The sequence below is a fragment of the Papaver somniferum genome, chromosome 5, assembly GCF_003573695.1.
Source record: "Papaver somniferum cultivar HN1 chromosome 5, ASM357369v1, whole genome shotgun sequence".
NCBI classification, from domain to species: domain Eukaryota; kingdom Viridiplantae; phylum Streptophyta; class Magnoliopsida; order Ranunculales; family Papaveraceae; genus Papaver; species Papaver somniferum.
In genome coordinates this window covers 135,963,533-135,987,473 of record NC_039362.1, presented here as the reverse complement: position 1 = coordinate 135,987,473, position 23,941 = coordinate 135,963,533, and the positions used below count along the sequence as shown (strand labels likewise).

At 36.7% G+C, this 23,941-nt stretch overlaps 3 protein-coding genes across 3 annotated transcripts; 2 read left to right on the top strand and 1 right to left on the bottom strand.

Moving 5' to 3' along the window:
• Positions 1–6,646: 6,646 nt before the first annotated feature.
• Positions 6,647–7,075, top strand: LOC113279657 (loricrin-like). Its single transcript, XM_026528332.1, has one exon. The coding sequence runs from the start codon at positions 6,647–6,649 to the stop codon at positions 7,073–7,075; it is 429 nt and encodes a 142-aa protein (XP_026384117.1).
• Positions 7,076–7,364: 289 nt separating this feature from the next.
• On the bottom strand, positions 7,365–8,257 carry LOC113282828 (putative EG45-like domain containing protein 1). Its single transcript, XM_026531936.1, has 3 exons — positions 8,099–8,257; positions 7,691–7,964; positions 7,365–7,547 (listed from the first exon to the last, which is right to left on the bottom strand). Exons 1-3 carry the CDS (start codon positions 8,199–8,201, stop codon positions 7,538–7,540), a joined length of 387 nt encoding a protein of 128 aa, XP_026387721.1. The 5' UTR covers positions 8,202–8,257; the 3' UTR covers positions 7,365–7,537.
• A 14,571-nt stretch (positions 8,258–22,828) lies between these two features.
• LOC113282826 (polygalacturonase inhibitor 1-like) lies at positions 22,829–23,941 on the top strand. The gene has a single exon (XM_026531932.1). It carries the CDS (start codon positions 22,844–22,846, stop codon positions 23,840–23,842), a length of 999 nt encoding a protein of 332 aa, XP_026387717.1. The 5' UTR covers positions 22,829–22,843; the 3' UTR covers positions 23,843–23,941.

Below are 23,941 nucleotides of genomic sequence, written 5' to 3'. Positions count from 1 at the left end.
TTAAGAAATTTTATCTACTGGATTATATACAAAAATTCACCATACACTAATAATCTAAAGAGTTGAGGATCAACCCAAAAGACAAAGTGTAGACATTTCAACAGCTTCACACATATATAACAGGAAAGAAACGCAAGTGAAACTGTGAAACAAAATGAGCTACCCCCAAACCTGGATTTTACAGAAGATATAATTTTGAAAACAAAATCGCGCAGTTTCGGGGGTTCATCATGCAAAAGGTCTAGCTCGAAATGAACTGTGCTAGGGACGGGCAAACATGCAATTTCCAACTGTGGTTCCTCAAAGATATTATACTTAGAAGCAAAATAGTCCAAAAGGACTTGGGAAGCATACAGTTCCAATCCTAGATTAGGAATTTTCAGAAAAATTGGTTTTACAATATTGGTACAAACCAAATCTAGGTTGGGTGGAAGGCCAACAGATTGTGACTCATGTAAGAGAATAGGTGCGTCATTATTAATCAAATCAAAATCTCCTAAATCATCTACACATGTCACATCATGCTCACAATCATCAATCAGTTTAGCAAGTTCACACTCAGAATCATCAACATCATCAACAGATTCATTCTCATGCATCGGCAAATCAGGAGAAATATCACAATGTGACCTAGGTAGAGAATCAGACACATCAAATATATTTTCATGCATATTAGTGTCTACAGAAGATTCAACTATTCCTATGTCATGCTCATCTTCACAGAATAATTGTACGAATCCCATGTCACTATCAAAATCATATGAATTACAATGAGTATTAGAAAGAACAACATTCATGAAGGTCGAGGGCGAGAAGCCATATGTTATTGAACCAACAGGTTCCACAATATTTTCATGTTCTTCTAACATATCATCATAATCATCATAATCATCATCATGGTAGCATGCATATTGGTCCTCATTAACAGTGGTGGTGTCATTAGTCGATTCATGTTCCTCTAAATTAGGTTCATATTCAACATTATTTACATGAATGGGACTAGACACTTCATTAGGGACAACATACATTTCCTCATGAATTTCCTCCTTTTGTCGGTGAAGCAAAATCTGATCTAAATGTGCATGAATTCGTGCTGTAGATCTATCATAGTCTTGCTTACAGAGTCTTAAAGCTTCTGTGGTGGAGTCTAAATTCATGGGAGTACAAAATTCTTCATGTTCAAATTGTGATGAATGGTACATGTGTGCATGGTCATTAGGGTCCCCGGCAACGGCGCCAAAAACTTGGTAGGCCCCAAAGATGGGTATAAAAATGAAACGAAGAAACGCGGGCCTACAGTAATACCGCAAGTGCACGGTCGTCGGTTGTAGCTCGTGCAAGTACGGGTCGATCCACAGAGATCGGGAGTGTTTTGTTGTGTTTAGCTATTTGGGCTCTAAATTTGCTTTGGGCTTAGTGGGTTTGTTTGTAATGATGATGTGCTTTAGGCCGTGGGCCTTTGAATTGATGAACTGAGAACTTGGGCTTTGGTCTCTGAATTAGGCTTTTGATTAAGCCCACAGTGGACTGAATTGGGCTTTGAGCCTTAACCTAAACTATGACTGGGCCTTAATGAACTGGGCTTTGAGCCTTAATGAACTGGGCTTTGAGCCTTAATGAACTGGGCTTCAATTTTTTTGGTTCAAGCCTGGGCTTGGTCTTGAACTGAGAACTGAGCTTGGGCTTTTGGATTGCTGTGAGCCAAGCTCAGTTGCAGCAGCAGCAGTGGCTTCAGGAGCAGCAGAAGGGGAAGGAAAGCTTTGGCTTGGCAGCAGCAACAGCTGGGGAAGCAACAACAGCAGTAGCACAAGCAGTGGAAGAAAACAGCAGCAGCAACAGGGTTGCAGCAGCAGCAGCACAACAGCTGCACAAGCAGTGGAAGGGAGGCAACAGGGTTGCAGGGCAGCGGAAGAAAACAGTGGCCAATGGCCAAAGATGGAAGCAAAACAGAAAACAAAAGAACAGCCAAGAACTAAACAAAGCAAATACTAGACAGCAAAGAAAGATGACAATACAAACCAAGGCCTAAGGCCAAGGGCAGGGATGTGGAGATAGCTAAGGAAAATGAATAAGAAAAAGAAACAAAGCCAAGTCAATGGCTCTAGGCATTCTTCCAGAGTGGGAAGAGAACTAGCTTGCTCATTGTCACTAGTGAGCACTAGTTTCTCCCCACTACTCAATCAACACAATGCTTCAAAGCTTCTAGCCTAACATTCCATTAAACTAACAGTAAATTAAAACAACAGTTGAGCAAGTTGAGCATTTAAACTAACAAAGGCACATTAAACAGAGTTAACACTAACAGGATTATCATTAACAGGGGACAAACATTAACAATGAACAAAATTAACCTAAACAGGATACTAACATAACATTTGCAAAAAAAATCAAAACAATTAAAATTAAACTGACATAAGACAGTGAAATTGATAAAGACAGTGAAATTGAAAATCAAAAGAAATTAAGAGTAGACATTAACATGGAATTATCAGTGGGATTAAAATAACATGCAAACAAGAAATTAACACTAAATTAAAACAGTAACAGGCATAAATTGAAATTGAAATTAAAATTTTACAAACTAAAATTAAACCTAATTGGTAACTTGGCTAGTCCAAAAACACCCCTCACGCGTTCTACAAACCCCAGTATTTATACCCTAAATTAGGGTTCATCCAAAATTCCCCAAAAATCAAAAAGATGAAATTAGGTTTTCTATTTTACCTAAATCGTTTGGTCTTGTCGAACCCATGTGTCTTCTGCTGCTATTCTTTCATTCTCTCCATGCGCATGTGATGAATCATAGCCATCTACCTTGTTTTCCCATATCAAAACCCTAGCAGTGGGTAGGGTTTGTGCTATGGGCTAACTAGGGTGATGGGTACGTTTCTAGGGTGAAGTAGGGTGGTTGTTGGAGCTGGTGGAAGTGGTGACGTATGGTGGAGAAGGTGGTGGTGTACGGTGGCGGACATGGTGTTCGGTGGAGAAGGTGGTACAGGCAGAGAGGAAGAAAGAGAAGGAGAAGTGAAAATGATTAGGGTTTCTTCATTTTTTAGGGTTATATATCCTAGGGTTGTTTCGTTGTGAGGCGGGTTCATCGAGTTTTGGTGTCTAGCGATACTAAGCCGTGGGATGTGAAGATGGTAGATTGATCCAACGGTGGGATGGGACAGAGCAAGTAACGACCGTTAGATGTATAATACATCAAAATTAACGGTGTAAGATGGAGTTAGGTGCTGTAGTGTTAGACAGGAGCTTCAGACTTCGATGAACGATGATGAAGCGACCGTAGGATGCTGAGATGATCCAATCTGACGGCTAGAGGAGATGTGGGTTATGGATTTGGGTTTTGGTTTGGGAAATAAGTTGGGCTTGGGATAATTCTGAGCCCATTGCTTCTTTAAGAACAATTTCTTCCTCTTGAAGCCCACTTCTAGCCTTGTGGTCTTATGCACAACATTCTTCGCGGCTTCCTTGCGTAATTCCTCCCGACTTTTCACCACTTTTCTGCTCTTTTTCGCTCCGCGACTCATCCGAACTTTATTTATTACCTAAAAATGCAAAATTAAGTAAGAAAAATATTTATTCTTGAAAACAATGAAAATACAGAATATGGGATAAAATGTAGAATTACTGCACAAAAGATGAGTTAAATGCCAACAAAAAGGGATAAATATATACAATATTAGGCACTCATCACTTTCATGCCACTGGCTACCAAACGAAAGGTTGCAATAATCAACGTCTACCTTCCTCTTAAGATGCAAATCTCGACCGTTGAAGGTCACCACCGAGCCGGCAAGTCTCCCAATCTCAACTTGCCAGACAACAACAACATGCTACATGTTTTCACAAAAACACTCGAGACATCAACACATGTTACAAACTGGGGGATGCTCATTGGGTATTGGTTTGGCGGTTTACAGCGTGCGGCGTACACTACGCTCGTTATAAGAAAGTGTCATAAGGATGAGGCGGTTAGTAGATACAGGGAGTAATGGTGAAACGCTTTCTTTTATGGAGCATCAATTCCAAGCGTTACCGGTTACCACCTCCTCCCATTTACTCACCCGTTTTCCATTTCTTAATGAGACCAGAGTGCGTTTCACTTCGACTTGTATAAATAGGCATTACCTATTTCCACCGAACAACAAGTTCTGATCAGGAGCATACAACACTCAGAAAACGTTTGCTAGATTTCCCATCTGTTAGCTTCCCACTTTCTGATACAAGTCACAAAACGACTACTTTTCCAGAATCAACTATTCTGGTCTCAACACTCTCTTCGCTTCCCTCCCCAAAACCAACCCTTCTCCTCCACTTTGTGACCGAAGCAATCCTGGAACGGTCATTTCTTGGTTTAGGCCGGACTTGTACAAATTGATCTCTCGAATCTAAAATACTCCCTTGCATTACATTGTTTAGGGTTTAGATTTGTTTCTCACCCACATCACACGAAATTACCGAAACCAGCAGAAACTGTTTTCACCCTCAAACAGGAGTATAGCAGTTATCCAAAGATTATTGGATTTTCATAAATTTCGTAGTTTGTCACAAAATTATGTGTAATTTTCAACTGTGAATCTGTGATTGGAATGGGAAAGAATCTCTTGATGGGAGCTAAAAGGAATATTTGCTTTGCTTTACTTATTATTGGTATGGGAAAGAATCTCTTGATGAAAGCTCGAAGTAATATATAATTGTTGCTTGCTTTGCGTGGCTGATTTTCAACTGATGATACTGCTACTTTGGTACTTCGCATTAAATGTTCATTGGAAATTATATATTGCAATTACGAGGTATTTTGTACTATTAGTAGGTGAGTACATTAAGTAGTCACTGTTAAGGATTTACGGGAAGCGCTTCGTGTGGTGTTGTAATGGCGGTTAAGGCCATTGATTCGACTACATAAAATGTAGTATCACTGACGCGGATGCCTGGATGGCGCGAACTTGTTACGGTAATCTGTAGTTTCTAACCATCTCAGTATGTGCATGGGTTTCAAATTACTGTTCATTCTTATGTAGTAGGTATAAAAGCAGTAGAATTGAAGCTAGAGAAGGTTATTTTCTTGGGGCATCAGCAAAGTAGTGATAAATGATAATACACACTGTCTCCTGTTTTTGTGCAGTTAGCTGGGATGTACGAAGTATTAAAAAAGATTGTAAACTTTTAGCTAGAGCTTAATTCAGTTGGCCCAAGTCCTCTCCCCCTTTTGAAATGAGTCACCATGTCTTATTCTTTGGACTTTATCTTTATTTACCTTCGATCACTTTTAGCCCCTTATTAATTCAGTGTTCAAGCTAGGCTAATATTTGATTCATCGTAACTGAATACCTTAATTAAAAAAAGAAAAAAAAAAAGAAAAAAGAAGAACAACGACGACATGGTAGAACATTATGAAAGGGGAGTGACATAATCCATGTTGTTATTTCCTTGACCGGTAACAAATCCCGATTTCTGGAAGGGATGCATTTATTAGATAAAAGGTCGACGGCGGTTTTGCCTGTTGTTCAGATGATTCATGATAACTTGACGGATTGCACGGTCTTTGTGCTGGCGACGAATCATCCAAATATTTGTCCTATCAATTTTCGATGGTAGGATAGTGGCCTTCCACAAGCCAATCACATGGTTACAACAAAATTCAATCATCTGGAACCCTCAATATTCTCAGTAGAATTGTTCATTAAAATCAAGTTAAACTCTCCAATTAGCTTAACAATAGAAATCCGTAGTTACGGAAAAAAAAATACACAAACTAATTCATGGTTCGTTTTCCGGTTCTTTTGTTATATATCCTGGTGGCTATCAGGTAGGATTTTTCGTGTATTCTACACTATTACCTGCAGTTGGAGCATCATCTTATCTACATAATCATCTTATATTGTAATGTTTTCATGGAAAACATATAGTCAAATAGAGTGAAATTGGTATATTACGCAATGGGCACAAATCTAGTATCTATAGAAACTTGGAGTCCATTTGACGTATCTCTACTTGAAAATCTGGTTGCAAGCAAAGGGTTGACGATATGAACTGTATAAAGCCAAAAGTGGCAAGGCGAATTATTAATTACCAGCACCGTCAATTATTAGTTACCGGGTAAGATAAAAAATGGTACCCCAGTAATGTTTTTGGTCAATAACGCAAGAAAACTGAAACGGGCTGATTTTGTTGGCCCATATACTGAACTAGGGAGCTACATCTCCCATTTGTCAGTACTGACTACGTTCATAAGGCGCCGTGCCTTTCTCGCACAACATTCCGGTCAATCTAAAATTGTGGGAGTTGGGATTGCAACATTAGCAAACGGAACTCCTGGAGAGAAGGAAATCCTAATGAAAAACGGAACTTACTATTGGACTGGCCAGTAGTACTACTAAGTCTACTATTGACTTATTCAAGCTAAAAGATAAGTTTAAACAAATAAATAACCTAATTCCAGCATTTTATACATATAAATGGGTGGTATCAATCTTATTAGTATACGATTCTCACTAGACGATCCTTTTTCTCTTAACCGTTAAGAAAAATCAAGATGAATCCAAAACTAGTTTTTGTTTTCCTTTTCCTCTTGTTCTTATCACATGTTTCAGCTAATAATCTAGATTTTGGAAGCAAGAAAAAACACATTACCGTATATATGAGAGAAGGCAGTGCGGGTGGAAGTGGAGGTGGAGGAGGAGGTGGGAGTGGAGGCGGAGGTGGAGGTGGAAGTTCAGGTGGAGGAGGAAGTGCAGGTGGAAGTGGAGGAGGAAGTGCAGGAGGAGGTGGCCATGGTGCTGTTGGAGGTGGTAGCAGTAGCAGCGGTCACGGAAGTGGTGGCGAAAGCGGCAGTAGTGGTAGTGAAAGCGGCAGCGAAAGTGGTGGTGAAAGCAGCAGTACTAAAAGTGGTCAAAAAGGCAGCAGCGGTTGCACTGGTGTCTGCACCGTCGGGAGTCATGGTAATGCCACCCATACCAAAAGTAACGGTGGGGGGATCCTTATTAACGACCGCAAGGGTAGTGCATTAGCCATGCTTTTAACCTTCATTGCATCTAATGAATTAAGTCGGGACTGGTTCGTTTGTTAAGCCAGTAATTTCCCTTGTTTCTTGATTATATTGGTATTGTTTTTTTTAGTAATTTTAGTAATATCTAGGTTTTTCTAGGTTAATGAATGAAAGGTTATATAAGCCATGCATGCTCATTGTAACTTTCATTTTAGCTTTGGTTTGGCTCGTTAATGAAAATATCGTTTTTGTTTATAACTCTTCTTGAGATTAATTGTCTTGATCGTTTATTTGTTACTTTTCTCCTGGATTCTAGTTGGATTATCGTGTTTTCGCGGACTCTGCATGCATGTTTCGATTGTTTTTGCTCAGCTGAAAAGATTTTTGCTCATCATTTTATTATTGCCAATGGTGTCTGTCATATTGAAAAAAGAATACAATACTGCCAATCGTATTACAGGCCACTCGACCATTTATTTCTTTGTAAAACATTCTCTAAAGCACCAGCACTGTGCATATCCCGTACTTCCCATTCTTCTTTGTTTATTTTATCCTGCAAGATCAAATAACGAGAGTATAAGCAAATTAGGCAAGGAAAACATTGAGGTGTCTCTGAACTCAAGGTGCTTATCTTGTAATTAAGTTTTGATTTGGATAGGTCGTGGTCAAGATCAAAAAATCATACAATTTGTATACCTATTGTATTCGATCTTGATGACACCAGCTACAGAATTAGCAATCTTGGCAAATGCTACTGCAGATAAGTCAATGGTTCCTCCGCATCCAGGACAATAGTCAACGATTTTCACTGTCACTGTAGGTGTACGCGTACAAGGATGTGGGACCGCATTAGTGGGACCCACACAGGTAACATTGTAGATATGTCCACAAGCAGCGTCTTTGTTCCCCAATGCATCACTGGCTGCCGCAATCATCACACCCTGATTTTTGTTCCCATAGCAATACGAAGCTGCATATTCAGTTTAAAATTTGTCAGTAAGTTTAACGTGAAATTTTCTAGTGTGACACAGATACATTTGTCTGGTCCAATGACCCTCGACACCGGAGAGACGGTGTGGGAAAGAGAGCGATAAGTTTACTTACGAACGTATTTATTATAAAAGGTTGCCGTGCCACTAAGTGCAGTTACCAAAGAACAATAGCTGATCAAAACTAGTACTATGCCTAAGGGAGACCTTGCTGCCATTGTTTGCTTTACTTTACTTAAAACCAAGGATTGATGAACTGATTAGTGTGTGGGTATCTTCCTCGATGAGTGAAGATGAAAAATTCGTATTCACAATTTATAGATGAATTACCAGATAGTTTACGCTGCCATTAATAAGAAAATATTCCTTATAAATCCATCCTAATTAATCACATTTAATCTCGTGTATGTATATAACTTGGATACAACGGATGTTGACTGCAAACCGAGATCGACCAAGAATCTTTAAGAGAATTATATGTGTGATTGATCTTGGTACGGATGGCATATATTAATTGTCATGGGGTGGTGGTGTGGTGCCATATCTCAATTGCATTGGGCAAGTTTCAACGGTGGTACGTGATAGATAGGAAATGATGCTTAGATTAGATAGCAGGTGAAAGTTATGAGGTGTGTTTATATAGAGATTTTATTACAATACAATCCATTTATGCAGTATTCATACTAACTCTAAAGTCTAAATAAACGTTAGACCACCAAAACATCCTGCAAGCATACACTAGAATTTTAGCATACCCAGCAACAATCTGAATTGAATTTCCTGCTCCCCTCTCTCTCTCTCTCTCTCTCTCCAAGCTCTGCAGCCACCTTAAGGGTAATGCTTGGATGAATCTATATTATAAAGGGCAATGGTGTTTTTTCATATGGACGGCTCTTTACATTTCAGACACATAAAGGACGGTTCAGATTGAGTCATATGTTTTTGTTTTTCAATTAATATTTTTAGCATATAACGAAGGATTAATATTGAGACACTGATTTAAGATTTTCAATCTACATTTCCAAGGGTCCAGATCGAGCCACATATTTCAAACTCCACTTCACCCTCCCAGTGTCATTTATTTGAAGTTATTCTTCACATTCAATGTGAAACCGTTTTTTTATTGTAAATTAAACTCCCTCTTAATTCATGCTTCAAAAAAAATTTGATTATTTTCTTTCATCTTTTTCATTTTTTTTCTTCTTCATCGTATTTTTTTTTTCATCAAAAAATAAATAAATCAAAAGATCTTCTTATGCCCATAATATTTCAATTTCTCCATGTGTAAAATATTTCTACCAAAGAAGATCTCTTTATCATCCGCTGGATATTGAAAAGATCGTTTGTTATTATATTTGTTTTCTTATAGTTTTTTTTTATAGTTTATCAATTTTCATCTAAATTTCTTTTCATCCAATTGGTGTTTTTTAATTTGAGTTATTGAGAAATGTTTCAGATTTTTTATTTTTATTTTGTGGTTTTAGGGTTAATTTGTGTAAAGATTAGATTAACGCTCATTAAATTTATCAAATGGTTTTAAAGCGCAGTAGCTGCAGCGTCTTCGACTTAATGTTTGTATTTCTCTCTGTTCTCTGAATTAGAATTTCATTTTTAAATTTGTATGGTGAATATTTTTATTTTCTCCCAATTAATTTTATTTTAGATTATTAAGTTTTGTTTGAATTTGATTTTGTGCATCCCACTTCCTCTTAACAAGAAATATAAAGGTTGATTATTTTTCAAGTTCTATATTTTATTGTTAATCTTGTAAATTTACTTTTTGGTATGATTTCCAAGTCTCACTTGAATTGTTAATACGTGAGCACTACCGGTTGAATTAGCTTTTAGTTCATCGTGCTTCTTTTTTTGTTTATAGCAATCTTGCCGTATTTAGCTAACCCAAAATTTTTCACTTTTTGTAGACTTCGAATATGGTCAAATCGAAGTTGATTCTACGAACCAAATACCAATAAATAGACATTTTATGTATCCAACTGCACAAATCATTTTAAGGTATTATATTATAATGTGAATAATTATAGAGGCGATCCAACTGGTAGATTAGGTTCTTTGATTTTCTTATTTTGATTTAACAAAAATGACGTTTCAAACATTTATAAATTAGTCTTACTTTGTTGTTCTTCGTTTACTTTGGCACTCTTGGATTTACAACCTTTGGTCCATTTTTGTTGTATTGGTAAGTTGGAGTCTTTTGGCTGTTTTTCTTTTGTTGTATTTGTTGTTCTAGTGGGTATGTGATGATTTTAGTCCTTTTTTTACTTGAGTAAGATCTGGTTTAATTTTTGAATTTTAGATTAGTTTATAAAATATTTTAAAATCTTGCCTTTGCATTTTGCTCTATTATCATTCCAATTTTTCAAATTTGCAGGTTCATCGAAACTTTTTCGGAGATGAAATACCACCTAAAGCAAGGGAGAAGGGACACAGGTTGGTTTTCTTTGTCGAGGTAAATACCAATATTTGATTATATACATTGAGTTTTGGTAAAAATCTTTTCATTACGTATTAATTCCGGATGAATTTAGCACTGCTAGAGTCCATTGTAACAATGTTCACGAAGTATAATATAGGATATTGTTCTTATTAACATGTTATTTAGAGGGTTTGTGGAAGGCCAGATTCGTTTGCTAGATATATATACGGTCGGGTGAAAGGTTTATTCGCGTTTCTGTATTGTTGGTCTCACTACAAGCTACTTTTGGACCCTTAATACCAATATTTGAGCTTGGATGAAGTATAATAGTTCAATATTTTTTTCCAGGGACCTACTATATGTTCAGTTCGTACAATTCTCAATAAGTTTTAAGCTCAGTTTTGTATAACACCACAGAGGTTGGAGAAAATGTAAATTATCAATTACGTGAATGCTTTGACAGAAGGTCTACAGATGTTGACATGAACAAGGAGGTTGTAGAATTGTAAGTTTTCTCATATTATTTGGCTCTTTTAACTCTTTATGCATGTACTTCTAAATATGATATTTTGTTATTAGAGATCCAACACCCAACACATTGATTCTTGCAACAGTCTCTATATTTCAATTTTGACAAGATAACTGAAAGTCAGAGTTTGTGTTATTAGTATGTTACCTGATAATTATACCGATATCAGTATGTGAAATCTGTTTGTTGTGAATTCGCTGAAAAAGGAAAAGCTAGAAAATATTTTGTGAAAAATATGTTGGTAGTGTCCAATAGAAACATAGAATATGAATTGAGATTGTGGTGCCGAACGTCGGTTGGTTCAATAAAAATTCAATTTTGTTAGGGAATAAAATCAGTAATCAGTTGCTTGATGATTTATGTTCACGGTAAAATGATGGATGAAAAAAATAGATGGTAGCATGTGTCGTGTTAATTAATGAGACTATAACTAAATCTTACATCTCTTTCCAATATCGTACTTAGTTCCCTACCCTTTTTTTTATTCTGAAGTTCCTATGATTCAATCGGGATAAAATCATGTTGAGTTAGTGTATCACTTTCTTATAAATTAGTCGTTTGAAATCAATTATGCAGAGTAATTTATTTTGATATTGTAACAAATTAGAAAGCCTGTACGATAGCCATGAAGAACTTCCTTAGGCACAATCTTTCCCTATAAAAGTTAATTTGTAACACTATTTCATAATGAATATGGATATGCAACTGGAGAAAATTTGGAACACCAACAACACTACCATCTTATATTAAAAATTAATTTCTCTTGCATTTGGTCATTGCAACAGTCTCACATCAAGCTACTCTTTTAAATAAGCTATTAAATTTCATGTATTTTTAATATAATGTGGAACTGATATTTTTCTCAATTTATACAGGTGAACTATTGGAACTCATGCTTTTGCAAATAATTTTTTCCGTTTGATCGTTGGCATGTTGATCTCGATAAAAGATTTTCCTAACAACAATCCACTTATACAGATATCGGCAATCATTCTAAATGGGTTATCTTAAATAGTTGGTTAGATATAGGTTAAATTTGGTCTTATGTAGTCATCAAGCATTAATGTTCCTTTCAAGGTTATGTACAAAATGGTGTGTGTACATGTATTCTCTTTGGTTTCTGAAGTAAGTTAGATGTTAATCCTATATTTTTGTATGCATACTCAAAATTGAAAAAGCGTGTATGGAACCGCGACATGTTGGATTTTGGGAACATGAAAACCAGCATATGCACCACCTCTTATATTCTTTTTCTCCATGTATACAATTTTAGAACTTCTGTTCCAAAGTTTCAAAGAACTTTGTAACGGTATTGGAATAATATGGGGTAGTAGTCATGTAAAAATTGTTGTCGTTCAATTTTAATGCTTCCATATTTTACAAATATTTACGTAAAATTCCACAATTCCGCCATTTATTAGAGCTTTACATATTTTTGGTTAATTATTAATTTAAAAATATGCATTGAAAACAAATTTAATTAAGTATGCTTCATCTAGGAAAAAAATGACACAATGTAATAACACTGGAGTTAGATTTAACAGGACATATGTCGAAATACGATAAGAAACAATCGTTCAGCAACACCAGGAACAAATTAAATCCCGTGCCGTCATGGCACGGATCATCATATCCTAATCTACCTACATAGACTTTCAATATCAAGCGATCAGAAAATGTATGATGCGCAACAAAACAAACATAAAAAACATTTCATCTGGTAAAGACATGGCATGCACTTGTCGTACGTACTAGTAAGTATATGGCACCCATACCACACCTGTTATCAATTACAGCAGTACAGACGACACAGTTGTTGAAAGAAATGGAAGATATAACAAAATTCATCACAAAATTGGTTTAAAAGACTAAAATCAGCAACTCCTGGGTGAAAAAGACATGTAAAATTTGATACTGTTTAAATGGACGAGATTGTAAAAATAGTCAGGATGTAAACAATTTCATCCTGCCCATTTTCAAATACTTTTTCTTATTTTTAATTTACATCAAGATGCATCCAGTTTCACCCTCGTTCTTTTTTAAGTTTAAGTCAGAATAAATCCAGTTTCATTCTTGTTATTTTTTTTGTGTCCATTTCACCCATACTAATTTTTACTCGTCCATTACAATCATGTTTTAAAAATATTTGGATATACGACCCATTTTCTGATTCATTCGTACTATAACCAGATTATTAAGCAGCACATAAAAGTGATCTGAAATGCAAAATGATCTTAACATAACTTGAGATTAATAGATTTTTGGAGACAGAGTTTAATGGATTCACAACTGTGAATATTTTGTTTATTCTTATTGATATATATAGGAATTAGATTACATAGGAATTAACTAAGAAGTTACAACAAATAGAGATATTCTAGGAATATGACTATATTTACGTAAGACTAAAACTAGGAAAGAACTAGTAAACTGGGAAACCTAGTAAACCTAGTAGACTACAGATATATCGCTAACACCCCCTCTCAAGTTGGAGGAGTCGATCCACATCGAATACCCAACTTGCTAACCAAATGCTGAAATTGCTTGACACCTAAAGGTTTTGTGAATAAATCTGCAAGCTGTTCAGAAGACTGTAGATGTTGTGGTTTGATTAAGCCGTTGAGCAGTTTTTCTCGGAAAAAATAACAATCAATTTCGATGTGCTTCGTCCGCTCGTGGAACACTGGATTTTGAGCAATGTGAATAGCTGCTTGACTGTCACAAGAAACAATTATTGGAAGAATGCAAGGAATTCTTAAATCCTGAAACAAATAACGAAGCCATTGTAGTTCTGCAGTTAAATGTGCAAGGGCCCGATATTCAGCCTCAGCAGAGGAACGAGCAACAGTTGGTTGCTTTTTAGATTTCCAGGAAACTGGGCTGTTACCTATAGTAACAAGATAGACAGTAGTGGATCGTCGGGTCATTGGACATCATGCCCAATCAGAGTCGGTATATCCTTTGAGTATCAAAGGAGTGGAAGAGGCCAAAAAAATTCCATGACCAATAGTACCTTTAAGGTATCGTAAAACATGATTAGCAGCATCCAGATGAGAAGAATGGGGACGTTGCATAAATTGACTTAAATAATTCACTGCATAAGTGATATCCGGTCGTGTGACTGTAAGATATAATAGACGACCAATTAAGCGCCGATAAATACTAGGATCTGGCAAAGGTGTACCAGCCTCGGATGTCAATTTCAGGTGCGCATCCATAGGGAACGAAGAGGTGCGCGATCCAGTGAGTCCAGAATCCTTTAGGATATCCAGAATGTACTTCCTTTGACAGAGGAAAATTCCTTTGGAAGAACGAGAAACTTCTATGCCCAAGAAGTATTGTAATTTTCCTAAATCTTTGATTGAGAAATAGGACGCAAGTCTTGATTTGAGAGAAGTGATGAAAATATTATCAGTACCAGTGATAATTATATCATCTACATAAATAAGGACAAAAATGGATGTGTTGCCTTTATGATATGTGAAGAGAGAATTATCACATAATGATTTTTGAAAACCTTCAGCAAGTAACACCGAAGAAAATTTGGCAAACCATTGCCTAGAAGCTTGCTTCAGCCCATATAAAGATTTTTTTAATCGAAGAACTTTGGAGTGGCCCTCAGAACCTAAACCAGGTGGTAATTTCATGTAAATTTCTTCATCAAGATCTCCTTGAAAATGCATTATTGACATCAAGTTGATGGAGAGACCAGCCTCGAATGGCAGCAATGGATAATAGCACACGCATTGTGACGAGTTTAGCAACAGAGCAAAAGTATCATAAAAATCAATTCCTTCTTGTTGGGTATATCCTTTTGCCACTAAGCGAGCTTTATATCGTTCTATTGAACCATCTGCATTAAATTTAATTTTAAACACCCATTTACAGCCTATTGCCACTTTACCCGGTGGAAGATCAACCTGAATCCAAGTGTCATTGGCTTGTAGAGCAAGAATTTCTTTGGCCATAGCTGCTCTCCATTTAGGGCATAGCTTGGCCTGTGAGTATGTTTTGGGTTCCTCCGTAAGAATTACATTAGCGAGGAAAGCTTTATGAGTAGGAGAAAATTTATCAAATGACAAATATTCAGTCATTGGATAAACTGAAGTGGAATTGCATTTTGGAATAGTGCAGTGATATCCTTCAAGTACGAAGGAGCGGACTTTGTGCGAATTGGCCGTGATGATGATATATCCGTAGCAGGGGAAATTGGTGAAGATGAGTGCAATGGGAAAGGTCAGAAGAATTATTTCCAGTTTGCAAACGAGAGGATGTCATCTCGGCATTAGTGAAGATAGGCCGAGGATTTATAGAAGAATCCTGTGCCATTGGGACAGGTGACGGCGGTGAAATAACAGATTTTTGTGTAGAGTTATCTCCATGTGGAAGTAAAATGGAGTCATAGAAAGCAATATCAGAGTCGCGATCATGGGAGTGATAGTTGATTGCGGAAGAGAACTGATATCATGAAATGGAAAAATAGTTTCATGAAATACAACATCTCTGGATGTGTAAATTGTCTTGGATTCAAGGTCATATATTTTATAGCCTTTCTGATTATAAGGATAGCCAACAAAAATGCCCGATCTAGCACGAGCGTCAAATTTGTGAGATGGACGTGGGTTGCGTCCAAAACAAAGACAACCAAAAATCCGTAAATGAGAATAAGACGGTAATGTGGATAATAACATTTCATGAGGAGATTTATGTGATAAAACTGGGGTTGGCATTTTGTTGATTAAATATGCCGCAGTTAATATGCATTCACCCCAAAAATTCAAAGGAACATTAGACTGAAAACGTAAGGCACGAGCTACATTGAGAAGATGTCTATGTTTACGTTCGACAATGCCATTTTGTTGGGGCGTGTAGACACAACTTGTTTGATGCAAAATACCATTCTGATGAAACCAAGATTGTAGTGTTTTAGATTTAAATTCAGAACCATTATCCGAACGAAAAGTTTGAAGTTGAGGAATGAATTTAGTATGATTCCCAGAAGTTATGGTAGCAATCTTGTGTCCATATTGTCGGATTCCAAATTGGAAAAATTTTGTAGACATGTGAGAGTCTCGGATTTTACAACCATGAGATAAACCCAAGTGCATCGAGTGTAATCAACTAAAAGTGAGAAAATATCTGGCACCCGTAGAAGATGCTACGGAAAATGGCCCCCAAATATCAGCATGAATTAGCTGGAAGCATAAGAAGATGTAGAACTACTTTTATTAAATGGTAACCTTGTTTGTTTAGACAAGGGACACACAATACAAGAGTGATTTTTAGAATCAATGCAATCAAAAGTACGATATAAGAAACGAAAACAATCCTCGCTGGGATGGCCTAATCGGCAATGCCATATATCCATTGGCTTCTTATTTGCAATAAAAGAGAAAACAGAAGGACGTAAGCTAAAATGATATAGGCCCGCAATGCGCCTACTCCATCCAATCTCCTTGTTCGTTTGAAGGTCCTGGAAGACACATGAGTCATGAGAAAATTTAATACAACACTTGGTTTTTTGGTTAGTTGACTAACCGATATGAGATTGAATTTAAAACTGGGAACATGAAGAACATCAATTAATTTGATTGCTGGGGATAAATCAATATTTCCAATATGGCTCACAGAGGTAACGATCCATCTGGCAATTGTACTTCAATTGGTTTATCAACCACCTCATAAGTGGTGAAAGATGATATAGAAGAGCATATATGGTGCGTTGCACCACTGTCGATAATCCAGGTAGACAAAGAACAAGTAAATACATGTGGGAAGGAAGGCAACATGGCAGTAGAGACCGTACCTGCACAGGTTGCTGCTGGAGAAGACACATCACTGTTGCTGTTCGGGTTCAGTAGGTGAAGCAGCTGAGCGTACTGCTCAGGAGTGATCGATGGGGCCATTGGAGCAGCAGGTACAGCAACGGAGGCTAGAGCATTGGGAGCAGCAGTGTGGACAGCAGCAGCAACGTGAGAGTTGTGGGAAGCAGCGTTGGAAGAGCCATTGGGATAGCCGTGAAGCTTCCAACAGACCTGGCGTGTGTGACCATGTCGATTACAGTGATCACAAAAAGGTCGAGGTCGTTTGTTGCCATAGGATTGATTCCCAGGGACTGGACGGAAGTGCGAGGAATGACGCTGTGGTCTTGCGTCTGTGTGAGAAGCATTCAAAGCAGCCGATTCAATTAGTGGAACAGCAGCAGAATTTATTCCTTGTTGCTCTTCTTCTTGGCGTACGAGGTTGTACAACTTAGCAGCCGATGGCAATGGTTCAGTGACTAGGAGTTGGCTTCGCAAGGCAGAGAAACGATCTTGAAGCCCCTGTAAAAACTCCATAGCACGATCTTGATTATGGTGTTCAATAATAGACTTACCAGCATGGCAAATACATGGTGTTGGAGGCCGAAAAGAATCCAATTGATCCCAAAGAGTTTTGAGCTGGGTGTAGTATTGAGCAACCGAATGATGCTCCTGTTTCAAGGTTGAAATCGATTGCTTGATTGTATATAATTTTGTGGCATTGGACTGAGCAAAACGACTCTTCAAGTCCATCCACATCTCATGAGCAGTGTCGAAAGACATTACACTACGACCAATTTCTGGTTCACAGGAATTACAAACCCAACTGCCAACAAGATCATCACAGCGTTGCCAGTACGGTATATCAGCTGGAATGTCTGGCTTAACAATTGTGCCATCGATGTAGCCTAGTTTGGCCTTGGCACTCAAAGCCTTACGGAAACCACGAACCCAAGTGGCATAGTTTTCACTTGTGAGAACTGGTTGATAGAGAATAGTAGTAGGATTGTCTGCCGGATGAACGTAGTAAGGACTAGAAGGATGAAGGTGAGGGTTAGAATCAACAATACCAGTGTTTGTGTTGTTGGTGTTTACAGTTGGATCAGAGATATCACCCATTGGAAGCGATGAATAGAGAAAATCGATTGCTGTTGTTGAAGCAAGATTGGCTTGGATGACAGCTGATGCCGGGAGAGTCTTAGCCCTGGAGAAGAAACTTCACGGCAGTTGTGAAGAGAACTTGTTTCTGGAAAGAAAAAAAAACTCGTTTTTTTTTTTTTTGTTTGGAGAGAAATACCTAGCACGAAGATACCATAATAGATTTTAGGAGACAGAGTTTAATGGATTCACAACTGTGAATATTTTGTTTATTCTTATTGATATATATAAGAATTAGATTACATAGGAATTAACTAAGAAGTTACAACAAATAGAGATATTTTAGGAATATGACTATATTTACGTAAGACTAAAACTAGGAAAGAACTAGTAAACCGTAAAACCTAGTAAACCTAGTAGACTACAAATATATCGCTAAGAGAGATGTCGCCAACAAAACATCCGTCACAAGGAACGGGGCTTTGAAAAAATGAAGGTAGTCTCTCTCTCCCGATGGATTCAGGCTAGTGTATATGCTAAGCCATAGCTATAGAAACATTTCTAGGCAAAATTAATGTTCAAAACTCCTATCCGTCGTATGAAGTCGGTATTGTGTATATGGCTGACCCGCCATTTGACTGGTCAAAGTAACTAGATAAAGTTGTTTATTATCTACGGCAACCGATAAACATCGAGCGTGGTAAGAGCATCCACAGTGGGCGAGTATAACCAAAAATTTGGGATGAGATCGTAACACAGTGGGACAGAGTAAAGATCAAATCCCAACCAAAGATCAAATTCCAGACCAAATATGGTCGCGACCAAATCCCAAATTCTAATATAGTCGGGCGTAAATTTAAAGTACGCTTGTTGCTGGGCGTAAATTTAAAGTACGCTTGTTAACGGGCGGAGATTTAAATTACGCCCGATGAAATTTTAATTAAATAAAAAAAGAAAGAATGAGGCGGACTTTTAAAGTCCGCCTGATGAAAGTTATAAAGAATGGGGCGGACTTTTAAAGTCCGCCTGATGAAATTTTAATGGGGCGGACTTTTAAAGTCCGCCTGATGAAATTTACAAAAAATGGGGCGGACTTTTAAAGTCCGCCTGATGAAATTTTACAAAAAAAAAATGGGGCGGACTTTTAAAGTCCGCCTGACGAAATTTTAATCATGTACCGTTGCGTCACAACACGGACTAAACCCAAATTTTGGTCTTTTTTTTGATCTTTGATCTTTGGTTTTGATCGCACCACTGCAGTTGCTCTAAATTGCATAAGTTGTCGAGAAATTTTAGAAAAGTGAATATATATGGAAAGGAATAAAATTCCATTTTCTCTCTAACCGTCCATTTTACTCTCACTGTATTGTTAGCGACAGTTGCTTGCCGATTGAACTTTAACTCGACTCTATCTTCCAAATATGTAAGTTCGGTTTCGTAATGAATAAATTTTAACCGTAAAAAAAACACAAAATTGGTTAAAAAGATTAACATCAACAATTTCTGGGTGAAAAAGACATCTAGATTTTGATCCTGTTTAAATGGACAAAAATATAAAAATAACCAGGATGTAAACAGTTTCATCCTGCCCATTTTCAAATATTTTTTCTTATTTTTAATTTATACAAGATGCATCCAGTTTCATCCTCGCTATTTTTTAAGTTTAAGCCAGGATGAATCCAGTATCATCCTTGCTATTTTTTTGTGTCCATTTCACCCATACTAATTTTTACTCGTCCATTAGAACCGTGTTTTAAAAATACTTGGACAAATAACCCATTTTCCGTAAAAGAAAAAGGGTCTTCTTCTATATACCCACAAAAACACTAGTGGTACCCCTTTATCTATCTACCCTCAAAGTTTATCTATCTACCCCATCAAATCTGTCAAGTTCGTATGCCCCCGACCCCAGTTTCTTCCACTCGTGGTTCGGCTTCTTCCGTCACTGAAGCAACAACAATTGAAGTCTCAGTTTCCTTAATGGTTTCAGTAGCAATCCCCTCATAGCCTTGAAGTGCAAAGGTGGTTTTCCCTTTATCAACAACCACAGGGTTGTTCGAATCATCATTATTGGTTCCATTATTCTCAATTTCGGCATTTATAAGAAACCGTTGACACGATCGTAGATCCAGTAATTGAGAATCGCATAGAAGTGCATGAATACCCGAGTGCAGGGATTGCTTTTGATCCTCTATTTGATGCTAGTACAGAAAAACAGAACACATGTTTCCTTCTTCTCTTCACAGATGATCCTCCAACTTAAAAAGCCTAATCGTTCTTAAATCTCCTCAGCCTTATCCACAAACTCTAGTTTTATCTTGATTTACCCATAGATCTTCTTCTTCTAGCCAAGAAAAATCATATAACATAACCCTAAATAAACTCGTCGTTTCTATCTTTCTCATTCTCTTCTTCCGTTTGTCTCATTTATGATGTTGGACTTGGATCACAAAATAAATAAAATTAACAATACTCCTAGTCTTCTTCTTCTGGATAGCAAAACCATAAACATCTAACCTTATACAGAGATAAAATCAACTAAACTAAACAAAACCTAATCAACTTATAAGAATTGATCAGAATTCGAATCAAAATAATCTAATTCAATAACTTTTAATCAATATGAGGTCTACATTATTTTTTAATTGGATCGAATTAGAGATAAATGGGGTTTTTCAAGTTTTCATGATAATTGGAGGTGTGGAACTTTAATGTCTTTGTTTTGGATCTATTGTTTTTGGGTAGAATCCATGGATTCGATCCTTGCTTTCATGCTAAAGCCACCAAATCGAATCCATTATTAGGATCAATACAACAGAGTCAGACTATATGCAATCATCTACATATGCAATTAATCAGTTCATGTAGAGCCAAAATGGGTACGATGGAAATCCAATTTAATTATGATCTCTTGATGTACTATATTGGTGGTGTTAGTGCAAGAAACAAGTGAAGACTAATTGCGCCACCGATGCGTTTTAGTCTAAAAATGTCTAAAAATGTTCGTCTTTACGATCATATGACAAACCTTTTTCACTTAAGAAGTTGTAAAAACAGATAGGGGGTATACGTATAAAAAATTTCAGATAATTTTAGGAATTTCATCTTAACATAATTATAACTATCATAACTAACTAATAGGGGTACCGTTAGTGTTTTTGCGGGGTATATAAAAAGGATTTTGTTAACTTGTATATCGTATATATGTTAAGGTCTATTAAAGAATTATTTTATTTCATTGGAAATTGTGTGTTTTTTGTCTTGTTCTACTACGAATTGGTTTTTGTTGTACTAAAAACAACAAATCTTATTCCCAATGCAAAAAATTCATGTTTTCAATGCAATAAAACAAAAAAAAAAATTATTTCCAATACAAAAAATTGTTGTTTTAGTGAATCTTAACATATATACGGGTATACAAGTTAACGCCCCAAAAAAACAAAAGAACTTTAACTCATCTCTATCTGCATAACTGCAATATAGTTGGTAGCTTAGCATTGACAGTTCAATTGATCATAAGGAAATCACAACACGTTATCAATTTTCAGCACAAATTGTGCTACGATAATCGGTATGGGAGCTAACAATGAGGAAAATAATAATTCTTTTTAATCCTTGCTTTTATTCTATGTTTTCTGATTACGTGTATCTAGCTTGTTCTTTTTTTTTCCTTCTTTTTTTTCCTTTATAATTTGGAAAAATGAGTTAAACGTCCACTGGTAAAAAAGACAATATCAAATTTTAAATGTCTTTTTCATCCAGGAATTGATTTTATCCGTCCCTTAATTGTCTTTATTCTTCATATTCTATGGAATAAATAATCATTCTTGAAGTATAAGAAGAAGTATCCAAAATTGACATGTATAACAAATGTCACATATATGCGGTATTATTTAATTTTCGAATTTACCCAAATATTTGATTTTTGCAGTTTTTGTTATTTTCGTCATTAAGCCAAACGGTTGGAAGATTTTTCGGCATCACTTTTGCAAGCGTACAAAATTATCTCCTTCATCACTTCAAGACAGATTTTGTGGTATATATTTTGGTTTTACTTTAGAGAAAACATATGCGCCATATAAAATGTAACGGCAAGCAATAATAAGGAATGTCGCAAAATTTTGCGCCCTTAAGTGTAAGCTTTTGCGAGCTTTACGACAATGCATAATAATTATATGTATCAACGAGCTTTAGAAAACTAATGTAAAATTTGCACCGTGTATACATTGTGACAACAATACTGAGAGCTGCGTGCTTTATTTGCGCTTCGGAGTTATACAAACCTCGAGCAATAATGAGTTTTGCATATCTTTGAATGATATTCAAAGTTAATATTACGTCTTCTCGTCTGAGCTATTATCAAAATCAAGAATTTTGTGAATTAAATTTGTATAGTACCCATGCAAATAGATCTATTTTTTTTGACAAACTAATAGATATGACGAATGAGAAAAATACGATTGTGGTAGACATATTTAAATATGAGAAGCACAATAGTTTTCACGCCTAAAGAACTTGATAAGCATCGCACTACTAGAAGTGAAAAATATGGGACGGTAATGTAATGATTGGTTGAAATTAAACGAACAGTGAATGCCAAAGATTCTCAGTCTCAACAGCCATCCATACCTTACCTAAATGATGGAGTTCAAAATCAAAGAAGTACATTTAGTACAAATTAAAATGGCCTATAAAAATGTTGTTTTTCACAATAATGCACGAGAACTTTGATTTGGAACTATAGAGTTGAGACATGAGGCATTGGCCTACGGTTGGTGAAAATGGACAATGTATGAAACCCAAACTATTATTTTAGTGCAATTATCGAGTATCGACGTGGAACGCTGATAAAGTGATAGCCCATACGATGGTTCAGAAGTGAAACCATGCAAATACATGTGCAAACTGTATGTGTGTCAAACTGGCTGGTGCTATAAATATAACTCCATTCTGCTCAGTTCTTCTTCACAACATATACGAAAACAAAGCCAAAACGCCATGAAGATCCAACACTCTTTCCCTCTCTATTGCTCGCTCTTTCTTCTCTTTTTAGCTACTGCTACTCTAATATTACCTTCTCATGCTGCTGCTTTAGGAAAATGCAATCCTAGTGACTATGAAGCTCTAATGAATATTAAGAAGTATCTAAACAACCCTTCTCATCTAGCTACATGGGTTCCGGATACAGACTGTTGCAACTGGAACGGAGTCGCATGTGATAGTGAGACCAACCGTATCAACGAACTCAGCTTGTCTCAAGGTGAAATCTCTGGCCAAATTCCATCCTCAGTAGGTGATCTTACTTATCTTGAATCTCTAACTTTTCAGAAACTTAGGAATATCACGGGTTCAATCCCACCATCTATCACAAAGTTAAAGCATCTCATTATACTAGATCTCACCTATTTGAGTCTCTCAGGTCCAATTCCCGACTTCCTTAACCAACTTAGGAACCTCAAGTTCCTCGACCTCTCTTCTAATCAATTCTCCGGCTCCATTCCACCCAATCTCTCTGAACTAAAATATGTTAAATCCATTGACTTGTCTAACAACAAACTCACGGGTTTAGTTCCTGAAACTTTTGGGAGATTTCCTGGACCTATTATACCTCAATTGTTCTTGTCTCACAATCAGCTCTCGGGAACAATTCCAAAATCTTTAGGTGCTATGGATTATGGAAGGATTGACTTGTCGAGGAACAACTTTGATGGGGATGCATCTGTACTCTTTAATCCAAGCCATAATGTGATAGACTATATGGACTTGTCGTGGAACCAATTCGAGTTTGATTTATCAAAGGTCAAGTTTCCAAAGAGTTTGATTGCGTTGGATTTATCACATAACAAAATCTTTGGTGCAATCCCTGAAGAAATCAAGGGTTTGGAGTTGTCTAGGTTGAACGTGAGTTACAATAGCTTGTGTGGAATACCGTTTGGAGGGAAAATGCAGAGTTTCGACAAGACTGTTTATTTTCATAATAAGTGCTTGTACCGATGACGGGGAGCTGTTAGAAAAGGTAAAAGTAAATGCATGAGTAAATGATTGGAGTAAGAATATGAATGTAGTGGGATATGTACTTGTTGTTATATCTGTCTC

Excerpts from the sequence above, each read along its gene's own strand:
- LOC113282828 (XM_026531936.1), bottom strand. The coding sequence starts at position 8,201 with ATGGCAGCAAGGTCTCCCTTAGGCATAGTACTAGTTTTGATCAGCTAT. Across the intron at positions 7,965-8,098 it reads CTTTTATAATAAATACGTTC|CTTCGTATTGCTATGGGAAC; the intron begins GTAAGTAAACTT and ends CTGAATATGCAG.
- LOC113279657 (XM_026528332.1), top strand. The coding sequence starts at position 6,647 with ATGAGAGAAGGCAGTGCGGGTGGAAGTGGAGGTGGAGGAGGAGGTGGG.
- LOC113282826 (XM_026531932.1), top strand. The coding sequence starts at position 22,844 with ATGAAGATCCAACACTCTTTCCCTCTCTATTGCTCGCTCTTTCTTCTC.